The sequence below is a fragment of the Euprymna scolopes genome, chromosome 19 (assembly GCF_053919585.1).
Source record: "Euprymna scolopes isolate OS-2025 chromosome 19, ASM5391958v1, whole genome shotgun sequence".
NCBI classification, from domain to species: domain Eukaryota; kingdom Metazoa; phylum Mollusca; class Cephalopoda; order Sepiida; family Sepiolidae; genus Euprymna; species Euprymna scolopes.
Window position 1 is genome coordinate 16,321,714 of NC_136500.1, and position 15,048 is coordinate 16,336,761.

General features: G+C 35.0%; 2 protein-coding genes across 2 annotated transcripts in view; one reads left to right on the forward strand and one right to left on the reverse strand.

The window, feature by feature from the left end:
* Nucleotides 1-10,856, reverse strand: part of LOC145303448 (pre-mRNA-splicing factor ATP-dependent RNA helicase DHX16-like) — a 73,099-nt gene extending 62,243 nt beyond the window's left edge. Inside the window, exons 1-3 of the mRNA XM_080144782.1 lie at nt 10,551-10,856; nt 5,348-5,506; nt 1,736-1,815 (exon numbers count right to left, since the gene is read on the reverse strand). Of these exons, the coding sequence (XP_080000908.1) occupies nt 1,736-1,815; nt 5,348-5,506; nt 10,551-10,754 (443 nt within the window). The 5' untranslated portion in view covers nt 10,755-10,856. The remainder of the gene's footprint in view (nt 1-1,735; nt 1,816-5,347; nt 5,507-10,550) is intronic.
* A 403-nt stretch (nt 10,857-11,259) lies between these two features.
* The window catches only part of LOC145303453 (microtubule nucleation factor SSNA1-like), a 37,794-nt gene continuing 34,005 nt past the window's right edge, over nt 11,260-15,048 (forward strand). Inside the window, exon 1 of the mRNA XM_080144791.1 lies at nt 11,260-11,398. Coding sequence (XP_080000917.1) covers nt 11,347-11,398 — 52 coding nt within the window. The 5' untranslated portion in view covers nt 11,260-11,346. The remainder of the gene's footprint in view (nt 11,399-15,048) is intronic.

Sequence of the window (15,048 nt, forward strand, 5' to 3'; positions counted from 1 at the left end):
ACCTTGTGTCCACTTCTCTATGCTATTCCAATAGTCTTTTGCTACTTTTATGGCTTATTGCACCATGATTATAATTGAACTGCTGCTCCGTTTGAATATTTCTCTTGTGAGAAGTTTGTGGACAAATGACATCTATTGGTAAACTGACTTTCTGGTTCAACACAGTTTTCAGCCAGTAAATTTGAGTTTGGTGTAGCTCTATGATTTCTAATATCTATAGGATTTCTGGCGCTATTCTCTATCCTCTGAGTTGTAAGACTGCTTTCTTAAATGTAATCACAAAACGCTCAACCTGTCCATTTGATTGAGGATGAGATGGTACCTTTTGAATTGAAAACCATATTTAATTTCAGAAGAGTTTCCGATGGGTAGCTATTCTGTACAAGTCCTAGAGATAAAAAAGAGTTTTCAGTAGGTAGCTGTTCTGTATAAGTCTCAGACTTTAAAATTTTGCAGGCAAAGAGCAAAGACCTTTCTTGTATGAACACGGGAAAAAATTGTGAGTGGGAATGCTAAAAGATTTAATATTTTTATGAAGCAATTTTGTTGTCTGATTGGTTGCTAACAGAACGTAGCTCCATTTGATTGGTTAGTTCCTAGAAGTAGAAGCTTCCAATTATTTTTTACTCATATCCTCTCATTATATCAAAAATATTGCAACAGAATTGCCCTCAGAAAAAATGACTACTTCCATAAAAAATTGTCAGTGTCACTGAACTGTTATTAAAACGAATGTGTTTCTTCTTTATTTATTTAAGATTGTAGCAATGTAATTCTGTTTTTTAAAAAGTAGATGCTCTCTCTTTTTTTTTTACTGTAAAAAAAAAGAAAAAAAAAAGAATGTCAACTAAATATTTTTCAAATCAATAAAACGATTATTCTGTACGTCAAAATTTGAAAATTTTATTAAAGCGAGACTATGAGGCTCCAAATTGATTGAAAATATGTTGCAATTTTAAAACTGTTTTCTCAGAGCTAATTGGAAAAAATCTCAGGCTTGAGAAATAGAGTAGACAGAAGAAAGGAAACAAAAATAGTAAAAAACGCTGAGAAAAATGAATTTTGGAGTGAGGCAAAGTTGGACAAACATCTTGCTAAAGGGTGTCCAGCACACTTCAGTATTGTAGCTGAGATGTACCTAGCATCCGGCAGAATTTTCATGGAAGGGCTTCCTGCATATAGAACACATTATCACAGGACATCATTAACCTTTATTCTCAAGTGTATCTTGGCCTTAATGAGTGGTAGCCCAACATTATAAAAAGAAGAATAAAAAAGGACAATAGGTAGAAGAAAAGCAATGTACTGGTATTTACTTCCTTCCCAATACATGAAGATGTGACATAAGGTCAGAAGGTGGGGAGAGTTAAACCAGCACTCCTAAAGCAGGAGCACTCCAGCCTTTTAAAAATTGCCCAAGCAGCTCTGTTAGAATTGCCCAGTTGAAGCTCTACAGGCAGTAAGCAACAAACTTGCTCCACCCCAAAGAGGGAAAGGAAAGTCTAGGAGGGTGGACCATCTAGAACTACCCAGCTCAAATACCCCAGCCAGACACAAGGCCACTAAAATGGCATAGTTCTCGTTGGACTGTTTGTCAAGAACAAATCCTCAACTGGTATTTACGAAGTTGCAGAAAGATAAAAGGCAATGTACTGTGAGGAGAGAGTTCACTTTATTTTTTTTATCCTATTAAATTCCAAATAAATTAAGAAATGCAAAAAAAAAAAATGCTTACGTATCGGATTCGCTGGAACTGCTTTCAGAAGATTCTTGTTTCTTTTTTCGGAAATGACGTGTTTTTTCTTTCTTAGCTTTCTGGAAAGAAGCAGGAATTTAAAAAGGATTTCATAAGATAAAAATGGAAAAAGTCAATGATTTAAAAGAAAATTTTTGGATTCTGGTCATTGCAAGCAAGCTAGGACCATCACTATGTGTCACCTTAATTAGTCCTATGTTGTATTGTCCATTTTTTTAGGCCAGTGGGAGGGAGGTGAAGATATTTTATTGATTCTATAATGGGGTTTTTAATAGTATAATAATGCAATGTGACTTGTGTTAATACTTTTGTGCCCTAGTCACTGATATAATCTGCAATAAACCCTGGATATGCAGCTGCTGGTCTTCTTGACAGATTTGTGTTTCAACCGATCGTCATGGAGATGAGGGGAGCGATAGGCTCCACCACACACAACTTCCTCAACAGACTGAGATTGTTGATGATACACCACACAGGGAACCATTCCATCACCACTATTTGTGGAAACATCTAGGGTTAGAGGTGGCATGCTTACTTTAAAAATGGCCGTAAAGACACAAATAAAATTGAATGTTCAGGTTACCCAAATTCAGTAGCTGTCTTGTAAAATATAAAAAATAAAGTCCAAGAACTCATTTTATCTGATTATAGATTGAAGTTATGTGAGATAAGAGACGAGTTAAAGATATCAAAAAAGCAATGTATTCACCATTTTGCATCAACATTTGTCAACGAGAAACTTGGATCAAAATGGATGTTACGTTTTCTCAGTAAATGAAAACAACAATGGAATGATGATTTGTTATTTGCCACTGTTTCGACATAACAAAAAAATGAGTTTTTGCATTAATGTGTGACAATGGATGAAACGTGGATCCATTACTTCACTCTCAAGTCAGCTGTCTGAACAGCAACAGGTAAAAACCATCCAAAGCCAACAAAGATGCAAACATCAGAAGGAAAAGTTTTGATCACCATATATTGGGATACGTAAGCTACATTTGTTCATTGATTACATCAAGAAAGGAAGAACCATCCATAGCAAATATTATATTGCATTATAATTGCGTTTAAAGGCGAAATTGCCACAAAACGGCTACAAATGAAGTAAAACAAATTGCTATTTTGCCAAAATGACACACCATGTCACAAGTCAATGGCAAAAAAACATGAATTGTACTTTGAATTGCTTCCTCACCCTATATATATATATTCTCCAAATATGGCCCCCAGAGACAACTAGTTGTTTGCGGACCTCAAAAATTTTTTTAGTTCAAGAACAACAATTTAACGGAAAAACTGTTTTTCTTCAGTTTATTTGAATTTTAACAGCATAGAAACGCTGATCGCATCTTTCTCATTACAAGTCAAAGGATTTTTTTAAAGCACAGATTTCTTAGTTTAGATAGAAATACACTAATGTTAACAGGATGTACTGTGAAGCCGCAGTAGCGTACTGTTCTTTTTAGGTATTATTATTTTATTATCGGCATAATTGACACACCGGTTCTCGTTAGATCACCAAAGTTAAGCAACGTTGAGCCTAGTCATTAGTAAAATGAGTGACGAATTTGGGAATTCTAGGCGCTGTATGTAGGAGGCTGCTGACACCTCCCTGCAAGAGTTGCAAAAACCTAATGTTGTCATCTCCCATAATTGGAATATACATATGACTGAGGACCTTTTGTGAATTTCATACTTCCATGGAACTTCCCCCTTCAGAGGAAGCCGATTAAACCCAAAAGGGTTAGTGCTATTACACATACACATCATTATCATTGTATATATCAGGGCTCTACATTGTGTAGTGAAACAGTTGCATTTGCGAGTGATTTTTCATAGTGGCGACTAGAAATAATGAAACACTTATCTTTTGGCGATTGTATTTCTTTCACTGACACTCTTGAAAAGCTCACTACTGAGTGGAAAATATCTTTTCAGCTTTTTTTTTTAATAAAATGAGCAAAGTCAAATCATTTAAACAATAAAAGGTTTAACAAAACAATATAGTTTTTTTGTAACAAAAGCTGTTTAAAAAACATCTGAGAAAATTTGAATGTTTATACGTTCAAGTTTCAACATAAAATTCTATGTATATTTAGAATTACACTTATTAAAAAAAAATACAAAAAAAATCTTTATGATGTATATACTCGTCACAGAATGAAGATGTCATATTCTAAAAATCATGTGGGTTTGGCTAGTAACCTTTTTATTCGGCCAGTAAACGAAAATATTTAGTTGTCAAAGGTCAACTAAAGATAAATTTGTCCGTAGGGCCCTGTATATGCAAGTTTAAGATTTACTAAACAAATCAAGTAATTAAAAAGGAAACACACTTGAGTTTAACATACATATGGGTATATAGATACTACTGACAGCTGATCCCCTACCTCTATATTATATAGTTTCTGTTCCCTCTTGACACCAAAGCTCTTAAAATGTCTGGCTGGTGTCTTACCTCTTGGGGAGAAGGCCGTCTTTACCTTTGTTGAAAAGTGATGTCATGATAAAATACTGGTTTCTGGTCAGCCACATAACCAGTTTAGGGGTAGGCTTTTTGTTGACCAACCTAGTAACCTTCCCCTCCCTATTGAGCTTTTGAAGGGCTGTTTTTTTTTTTTCATCCAGCCTGTTTGGAGTCCAAGAGATTAAATACTGGTGATGGGGTCTCTTTTAAGCTTGGTTTGTCTTGAAGTGATTCTACCTTTCTCTCCTTTTTCATTATCATGACTTCTACTAATCCTCATAACAATCACTTTACTATTTCCTATACAAACATCAGATGTCTCAAGACGAGCTTTCCTGATGTCCAGTCATTTCTCTTTTGCAAATCTCATCATATCCTTGCTCTTTGCGAATCTAATCAAGATTCATCTATTGATAGCAATGATTTATGTAGATAATTATTTGACTTTTGTCTTCTATGCATTTACATGGCCTTGCTCATTTTTTCACAAGGCTCTCTCGTGTCCCCAGTCTTAAATATCATGAGTGTCCTTTTATTTATCTTATATAGAATGTATTCGCTACACTTCACTTCATAAGCTTATCATTTTTGTATTGTTCAACTTCTGACAATGACTGCTCAGTTGTTGATGTTGTATCCAGCAGAATTGATAATGCACCGAATGAATGCATATTGATTTATGTCATACACCTACAGATACAGCTGGAGAGCTATATGTTTTGCGTTTGATTGTACCTGGTGGCACACACATCCCTCTTTTTATCGTTGAAATCACTACTATATATTAGGTACAATATAATAATCCATTCAGAATTGGCTCTATAATAATAAATAAGGAATCTGCATGAATTAAAATATAATATTTATATGTATTTTATGATCGGGAAATGCCGGGCAGCCTGTTAGTAGATATATAAAGTTTAGAATGTTTATTTTTCTCTTCAATATTATTGATGAAAAAAAAAAAAAAATTAAATAATCGTTATTGAATCTTTTCTTTATTTAGTTATCATAGCTTTCGAATACAGCTTTATAAAAAAAAACAAAAAAAAAAAAACCCAATTATTTTACAGATTGACTGCAAAATAATTCCAAAGACCTATTAAAAATATAAATCTCACCTTCTTTGGCACAGGGTGATGGTCATCGTCATCATCGTCATCATCATCATCATCATCACCATCGGAGACAAGTGAATAGCTTTCATTCTTACGAATCATTTCTTTCGCTGCTGCCTCTGCAAGTCGACTGGCTTTAACAGGAGCCTGCTTGTGAGGTATCTGCAGTCAAAGAAGAAAGATCCTTGTTATCATCATAACATGTTTATTGTAATTTTATAAACAGATTTTGGTGCTAATTTATATTGAGATACATGCAAAACATAGAAATAAAATATCAGGAAAAATTACAGAAAATAAGTGATTAAAATTTTAATAAAAAGTCCACCAACTGAAAACGATATTCACCTCAAGCCAACAGGTCATAGAAGATTATCTCCCTTCTAAAATAAAGCCAACACACTGACTTATCGTTCAGAGTTTATAGACTGCGATTAAATGCCTTAAAATTTGTTACAAACCTGTTCTTTCAGCAGACTGTAGTGCCCCATGCAAACAAAAAGGGCAGAAAAAAAAATGCCTGCTGCTTCTTTGTATATATGCTGATAATCTTGTCACCTCATATGCAAATGAGATGCTTTTGATTTAAATAAAGAAGTGCGATTTTTCCAAGACTAAGTGGGTTTTAAATTTGGATGTTAGAGTTGCAAGTTTTGGTAACAGTATGTCACATTTGGAGTAGCGAATTTTAACAGCAGTGTGTTGAATTTAATTCTAGAAATTGTTAGTTAGAAATGCAGCATAATTAACAATCCATCAGGGAAAGGGCAGATTATTTTACCACATGGACTCCTAATATCAAATTAATTGCAATAAAGTCTTTTCTTTCTATGTTGGTGTTGGTGCTGCCATAAATCTTTAATAACCAAAATCGTAGATTGCTATCCAGTCCAAATCTTATTCAGCCAAAAGGTATCATCTTTCCTAAGCCAAATGAAAAATGATGCCTTTTCAGTTGTTTTTGGTTATAGCTTCTGAATCTCTGTTTTATTAAAATCAAACCAACCACATATCGAGTGACGCAGCTCATGTGGTGCAAATCTCCTGCAGCTCCTGCAGTGTAATGCTACATTCCAACCATGTTCTTTACATAATTTTACAATTCATATTTGGATTCTTCAAACTACTGTTTTCATCTTAAGTTTCATTTTCACAACGTTTTGGTCAATGTAACTTCTGACCTTCTTCAGTGAAGGTAACAGCAGCTGTCTGAGCACATATGCACATTAACAAGTGTGTGAGGGTTTGCGTCACAAGAAAAAAAAAAAGAAAAAAAGGACAGCACGTGGTCAAGGTGAGAAGCAAAGAGTGCACCAGGAAAGATGAAGGCGAGAAATGGCCAGCTATGGTTGAGAGGAGAAGAAAGTGTGCGCAGGGTGAAATGGACGTGTGGCCCCATAGTGGCGGTGAAAGACCTGGTGTTGAGATAGCAGAGTTTTGTTAATCTCATGGCAGACGAAATGAACAATAATAAAATAAAAACAAGAAGCTGACATCGTTTGGAAAGTAACGGTAATAAATGACTTATGTTAAAACAGAAAAAAAGTCAGATTTATTTATTTTTGTTTGTTCCTTTGTAACACTACCAGATGGTGGGGGGGGTCGAGAGAGGTTTGAACTGTAACAAACATAGTTTGAGCGTAACGGCCACGTTACATATATTTATTCTGGGTGCTGCAACCAGATATTTTACCAAAAAAAGGAGTCAAAATGAAGAAAAAAAGAAAGAAAAATAAACGTTACTATGAAAAAAAAACACACACACACAATTGCAAGGAAGGACTTAATAACAAGTGGAGAACTTGAAAAAAGAAAAGAAAGAATATTGCACAAGTTTGTGAGTCACTCGTTCACTTCTTGTCTGCTCACTTTCTGATTTTCTTTGGTCCTGTCAGTCATATTTTCTTGTTTTGTGGAGATTATAGTTTACCATCAATGTTGTTTTAGTGTTAAAGATGAATGTTCTAGTCTTACGGGTCATTATTATGATAAGGGACATTGTTTCATACTCATTTTAACGTAGCAAATAGTTTCTTTTGTTTTAGAGAGGAAGCTAGAATAAACCATTTTGTCTTGAACATATTTTATAAGTTTGTGTTTGAACTGTTTAAGTAGAATCTCCATTTTCATTTTTATAGATTACTAAAGGTTTAGCAAGACTGGAACAAATGTTTAAACAATCATAATATATGAAAAAGTAAATATAAGTACTAAAGTAAGTACAAAAAATAAAAAATAAGTATGATTTTATTTCTATAAAAAGCAGTAATTTTATTCTAAGCTTATGGGTTGTTTATAATTGACCCTGCCATTGTGAAAATGATTATTAAATATGAAGACATTGTATTTTCTTTTTTGTTTTTTGCATAAAAAACTCAAAAAGAAAAGACATGCTGAGTGATTTATAAAGAATTTGGCTTTATTTGTGAGGTTTTTAACTGTGTGTGTGATGCTTTTGTTTTTTAGTATTTTGCTACTTAAATTCAGATATTGAACACTGAAAAATTAAAATTTTAAGTAATTTTAATTTTTAAATACATGACAAGCAAAAGTGCATGGTAGTCAGGTAAGACGCTTGACATGAAGGAAATTATTCTTTAAACCTGAAACTCTTTATGATGATAAAGCGCAGCAGCTTGTATTGCCACTATGGTAAAAAGATGTGCTCACTAAGCATTTAGGATGTTCACAGTCCTCGTTTATATAAATGAGGAATGTAAATAGTGACCAATTCTTTTCTGTAGACAGTCCAAAACTTGTCAACAGAATTCCAACACCGAATCAAATTTCCTGGACAAAGAACATAACCTAGCCATCAGAAGTTAGTGACTAAACTTTTGATGGGTTAGTTTACAAACAAAGAAGTTTAGAGGATAACGAGAATTAGAGAGTAGTGAGTGAATAAACAGTACTCGCATGAGATAGAACTGCCTATGCTTAATAATAAGGTCAAAAGAAAAAGAAAAGAGAAAAATATGATAATTGTTGTATAATGTTGATATCCGATTAAGTCGGGGGCATGGATAATGTCACTGGCCCGTTGGGTCAGGTGTCAACCTGACCCAACGGGTCAGTGACATTATCCATGCCAGTGACATTATCAACCTGACCCAACAGGGTAGAGGTATTTTTGTTTGTTCCTTTGTGACACTACCAGATGGTGTATGGGTCCAAGAGAGGTTTGAACTGTAATAAACATGGTTCAAGTGTAATGACCATGTTACATCATTTTTCCAAAGAATATTCGGGACCCTAAAACCAACGCAACTTAGAGGAATTTTACTTTTTAATACAAAAAAATGTTGAAAATGTGTCCACAGTTGGATCTTCTATTATCTGTTTTAATTGTTGATGCCTTTATTACTTTATTATTTATGATGGCATAAAGGATGTCTTCCAGCTGTTATAATGGATGACATCATCTCTTTGTGACATTAGCCACTGTGCACGATGGCAAACAAGATAAACAAATAACAATGCTCACAGACCTTAAGCTACTCTTCAGACCACCACCCATTTAGATAAAACGTTATTCCTCATCTCAAATTTTAAACAAGAATAACAGTAAAAAAAAAAAAAAAACTATCTACGTTATCCTTTTATACAGCTTTTTTCCACTTCCAAATCTAAGACACACTAATTACTTAAAAAATTAAGAAAAAAAAAAAGACGACTGAAAAGTAAATAGGATGCAAGAATACAAAATATATAAATGAATGCAAATTTAATACTTAGTAATTAAACACACATCATTTCATGTATCCACATAAAATGTTATAAGGGCATATAACGTATTATATATTGTTTTCAATATTTACTAGAATAGTGCTCAATATGCGAGTAGAGCTAAGTAGTAAGTTATGGAAATATATTTAAGGGAATTAAACTACACAGAGGCTTCTGTGTGGCTTAATTACCTTAACTTATAATATATATATATATATATATATATATATATATATATACGTTTTATTGTTTTATTATCGTTTTATCTGTTTAGTTACACATGTTTCAGTTGCCGGGCCATATCTATGATCCAGCAGCCTCGTCAGACCCTACAGAAATGGCTATTATTTGGAAGAACGATTTTAAAGGAAATACAAAAAGAAAAAAGGGGGGGGGGAGATAATAATAAGGGGGTGGGGGGTGGGGCGGAGATCGACAATAGTTAAGTTTTGAAGTTTAAAATACATTAGATTGTAGTGTGTGTGTGGGGGGGGGGTTTAGCAAATTCAGCTAGGCATATATGTATATATATATATGCCATGTCGGAAATAGTAATATATTTAAAAGTTATGAAAATTCATCGAGTAGAATAAGTGCTATTGTGTTTTTAGTTAAAGAAAAAAAAAAAAAAAAAAAGTCCATCGATATAAGGCAAAAAATATTACAGCCATGACACAAATAATCTAAAATATTCTTTCCGGAATGATGTCCCCTGCGTTTAGACTCCTACCGCCTACTTTATAACATCTAAGAAAAATGCGATTGTACCCAAATTTTCTGTAAAAATTACGGTACTCATATTGATCCGTGCTGAAATAATAACGTTATTATTTAAAAACCAATTCTTAATATGGGTAGGGGAGGGTGTTTTGTACCTATTCTGTACTTTAAACCTTACAATTGAATAAAAAACATATCATAAAACTTTAATTAAACTTGGAAATACGATTTTAAAAAATAGCGCGGATCAGTAAGTGCAAATTACTTTAGACAACTTTCCACGCTCTGATTTTCCGTATTTTTGGGGGCAAATGTGTATTTAATCCTTGCACAATGCACAAAAGTACGTAATATTGTTTTTACTTAAAACATAAAAAACAAGCACTCAATTCTGAATATGCAACAAATATTTTTTTTATAATTCACAAGACTTTATTTCGTTTCATTACACATTGTTTACATTCCAGATTGATGTAAGTGCTCATAGAGCCATGATATACGAATACGTATTTCCCCCTTTACCGACACACTAATTTTACTCGAAACTTTGAAGAAACTATTTAGACATACGATCTCAATATTTTACCAAAAAATCCTTATCAGCTTCTAAATGTCAATAATAACAAACTAGAAAATTTATTCAAACGGAGAATATAACAAGAAATGGCTTCGGTTCCTGAAACAATAATTGTGGCTTTAAGTCAGATAATCAATTATGAAAGTTATTTAATCCAAAATGAAAGAGAAACTTTTGTTTTACCTTGTTCCATAATTCTTTCGAAAACTTTACAACTTCATTCCCAACATCGATTGTACCCGTTTCACGCAACTTGAAGAGAAAATCTTCGCTTGTCGTCGACTTAGTTGCCAATTCTATTAAAAATAGTGAAATATATTTGTCGGACATTCCAAGAATATCGTGTAGTTTGTCGTTTACCCACGTTTCAACCTCCTGAGACGCCATTTCGACGCTTCTATATGAGGAAAAACAATTTCGTTCGTATGTGGTTGCTAATTTACAAACATCAACATGGCCATTACTATTAAAAAATAAAAAATAAGGAACAGTATAGAGAAAAATATTAATCCACACTTTCGTAAAAAAAAAACCCACAAAACAAAACGAAAACAAACACATCTGTTAAATTTAAGCTCTTTTTTTTTTTTTAATAAATTTTATTTTTATAATAGAAAAATTTTCAAAATTAAAAGTTTTTTTCTTGAAAAATATTCTATGCTATATTTTATACGAAACTGTTAATAACATCAAAAAGATACTAAAATAAATTTTATTCAACATTAACCCTTGAAAATTATATAATTAAAATTTGTGGCGGCGAATTCGAAGCAATATTACTTTATTAATTTTGAATAAAAATATTTGCTGAATATTTTATTTATTAAAAAAAAAAAAAAATAAATAAATAAAATAAAATATTGATTGTTGTTGCTATGGTTACTACTGTGAATTTAGTGATGGCTGTTTATTCATGCGGCGGGAACTTCTGACTGACGTTCGACAAAGTTTTCATTTTTTTGTTTTTTAATAGAGCATAATGTCTCTGCAAGGAGCTGCCTTACAAACGTACAACAACGAATTAGTTAAATGTAAGACGAATTTCCTTTATTGAATTTTATAAATTTGACATAACTTAATGAATTACTTGTATTTGAAAATGTTTTTCTGTGATTTTCTTTTTAATGTTGGTATTTGAGCCTACTTGTTGGTGTTGCTGCTGCAGTGCACATTACATGGGAACAACTGTAAATATAATTCTAATTTTATTCTTTATCGATTTAGGCCAAAGCATACAACGAAAAAAAAGTGGGGCTGGGTATACAACAAATGATTGTTACCAAGCGATGTAATATTCAATATTCTATTGGCCTGTTTTAAACTTTTGGAAAGTTTTGTTATTTCAAAGTTTGTCGCGTTATTTCCATATAACCGATTTCGCCAAAGAATGGCGATCAAACTTTTTGTTTACATTGTAGCTTGGGTGTTTTGATAAAGAAACAACTAACAATTATTTGATGGCTTTCTGTCAGTATTTTGTAGGTACGGGTAAAAATGAGCGGACAAAAATAGGAGGACCTAGTTTTGAAAGCCGATTTATCATAATTTTTTGTAGGTTTTGACTACTTTTTGATTGTATTTGAAAGATTAAGGACTAAACTTACTTTCTAAAAGGATTAAAAAAAAAAAAAAAAAAAAATTTGTATACGTGGAAAAAAAAAAAAAAAAAGTTATGAAAAATGTTTTCACGGCGAGCTTGTTGCGGGGCCGGTCGTCCGCCCGTCCGGGGACAATCGACCCAACAATTAACAAGGTAGACACAGACAAAAAAATATTTGTATACGTGAAAAAGGCGGTACTTGTACAGTTTAACCAAGACATTAAAAAATGAAAATATCGAAAAAAGTTTAAATTGTTTGTATCTGTTATGGAACGAAGTTCTCAAAAAAAAAAAAAAAAAAAAAAAAATTAATTTCATCAGGTAGTTTTTTTTTTTGTTTTTTTTTTTTTACAGCGAAAAAACAATTTGTTATAATACCGAGGCAAAAGGTTCGATATTTAGGAAGAAAAGCTAGTATTAAAGATGGGGAGAGGTGTTGGCGCTTTAACTGGAGTTATCTCCCCGTGGCGTGTTCAATAAATTTCATAATAGCTGACTTCAACGCGCTCTCATAAATACGTGTTTTTCCGCTATAACAAAAAAACTACACGATCAAATTAAGTGAAATTTTTTTCGGAGATTTTCAGTCCAAAACGGATACGTACAATATAACTTTTTTTTTTTTTTCGATATTTTCATTTTTGAATGTTTTGATTAAACTGTACAAGTACTAAATAGGCAAAGAAGAATGACAGACACAGGTTATTTGGTTAAAGATGGGTACACCAAATATTGCAATCCACTCTTGAAGGATAGTCTTTGCTACTGTTTTAGCCGAGGTATCTTTGATAGGCGCTGCTACTGGCCACCTAGAGAAACGGTCGACTATGGTAAGAAGGTATTGATAATCCTGACACATAGGGAGAGGTCCGACTATATCAATATGGATGTCGCTGAAGCGTGTCTGGGTTGCTGGATGTGTCTGGTGGGGATTTCGTGTGTCTGTGTACCTTGCATTTCTGGTATGCAAGGCACGTTGATACCCAATCACGAATGTCTGTATTCATGCTGGGCCACACAAAACAATCAGCAATTAGTTTGACATTTTCCTGGTCACCCTCCAGTGTAATGGCTTTGTTTTTTCTCTGGAGGAGATTCGTCAGGGACGTGAGGACGTCTGAGCATCCGGGGATGAATCGTCGGTAAAAATTTACCAGCCCCAAGAAATGACACAGCTGTTTTACGGATGTAGGCGTTGGAAAATTCTGGATGGCTTCTATCTTAGCAGGAAGTGGGGTGATTCCATGGGCATCTGTGTGGTGTCCGAGAAAATCTATCTGTTGAGCCCCAAATTCACATTTGTCGGGGTTGATTTGAAGACCATAATGTTTCAGGCATCGAAACACTTCCTCTAGGTGTCTCTTGTGGGCATCTGCATCTTTGCTGGCCACTAAGATATCTATGTATGCAAAGACATATGACAAAACATGCAGGACTTTGTCCATCAATCTCTGGAATGTTTGGACCACATTACGCAGTCTGAAGGGCATTTTTTAAAATTCAAACAGTCCAAAAGGAGTTGTGACTGTTGCCTTTCGAATGCCCTTTAGAGCGACTGGGACTTGGTAGTATGCCTTCGTCAGGTCTGTTTTTGAGAAGATACAGGCCTCCTGTAAGCCTGAGGCAAAATCGAAGGGGATACCGGTCAGGAACAATGGACGCGTTGAGTTTCCAGTAGTTTATGCAGACTCTGAATTTCCCGTCGGATTTTGGTACCAGGTGGAGTGGTGAGGCATATAGGATGATGTTGTCCGCCAGCATCTCCTCGAATGCCTTCTTAGCATATGTCAACTTGTGTGGAGGGAGTCGTCGCGGCCGTGAGTATGCAGGTTGTCCAACAGTCTTGACATGATGTTGTGTCTGATGTTCGCCAGCGTCAGTAGGCTTAATAGGCTGGTTAATGTCCTTGTACCGACTCAGAATTCCTGCGTAGCGTGAGTCATGCTGTGTTGCCATGCTAATACTAGTTGAGTTCAGACGTGATGGAGTCCCCGTAATCTTGAGAGATGTTATGTTGTCAGACAGGGTCCTCGTCTTTATGTGAATAACCACTTGAGGTCACGTCTAAGGTTGATATTGAGCGTTAATTCCTTATTCCTGTAGAGCCATTTGCTGCTCGAAGTTGAAATGGGGTGGGTTTCAAAGTGGATTTTTTCGTGAGAGCTATTACGCTGATGACGACTAGGAATTTTAGGCCATTGTTTCAGTCTCACACATAAGAGACGACTACGTTAAGGGTCATCGCCACTGCCTGCTGGTTTAGTCATTTCTCTGGTGTCTGCAGGGGAGTCGGCACTTGCGGGCTTGGTTACTGAAGTTTTGATGGTACCAGCATTCGTCTGGGTTATTACTTTGTCCCCGATTAGAGCTGTGGGTATGGCTGCAATTCCGGTATGTGGTGCTGGGCTTCGATTCCGGGTATGTGGTGTTGGGCTTCGTCGCCCCTGGAGTAGGGAGAGTTTCAGGTCTTGGAACTCGCCTCTTAACTGAGCTATCGCCTTGTCAAAGCATTGCATGGGGGTTTGAGTGAGAGTTTTGACTTAGTGGACCCAGGAGTAAATTTTGTTGGCAGAATCGGCCACAGTATCCAGGGGTTTGTCTACTGGCACCAGATCCAAAACTTGAGTAATGTTTGATAGTAACCGATCCATCCATAGGCCTTGGAGGATGGGTTCAGCCATGGTGTGATTTCCAAGGCGACTTTTCATGAGACACAGGATCTGGAATAGTGTTCTGTCGCCCAGAGACACATTAGAGAATAGATTTCTAATGAGGTCCTCATCCAAACGTCCCGTAAGCTTGAGAATAGCTTCTTTAAGGTGGGTGTATGGGAGCTGGTCTGGTGTGTTGAGAAGGATGTCTTCCACTACTGTTACAGGAAGGGCTTGTACCACTGAGGCAAATTTGGTGTCTTGGCATGTGACTTTCCTGACTGCAAATATCGCCTCAAGTTGGATGAACCAACTCCTTGTGTTGACCGCATTGTACAGTGGAAGCTGTATGAAAGGAGTTGATAAGTTGATCTCGGGTTCGTCTGTATTTTCAGCCATCTTCTCTGCCAGCTGTTTGCCCGTGTCAAGT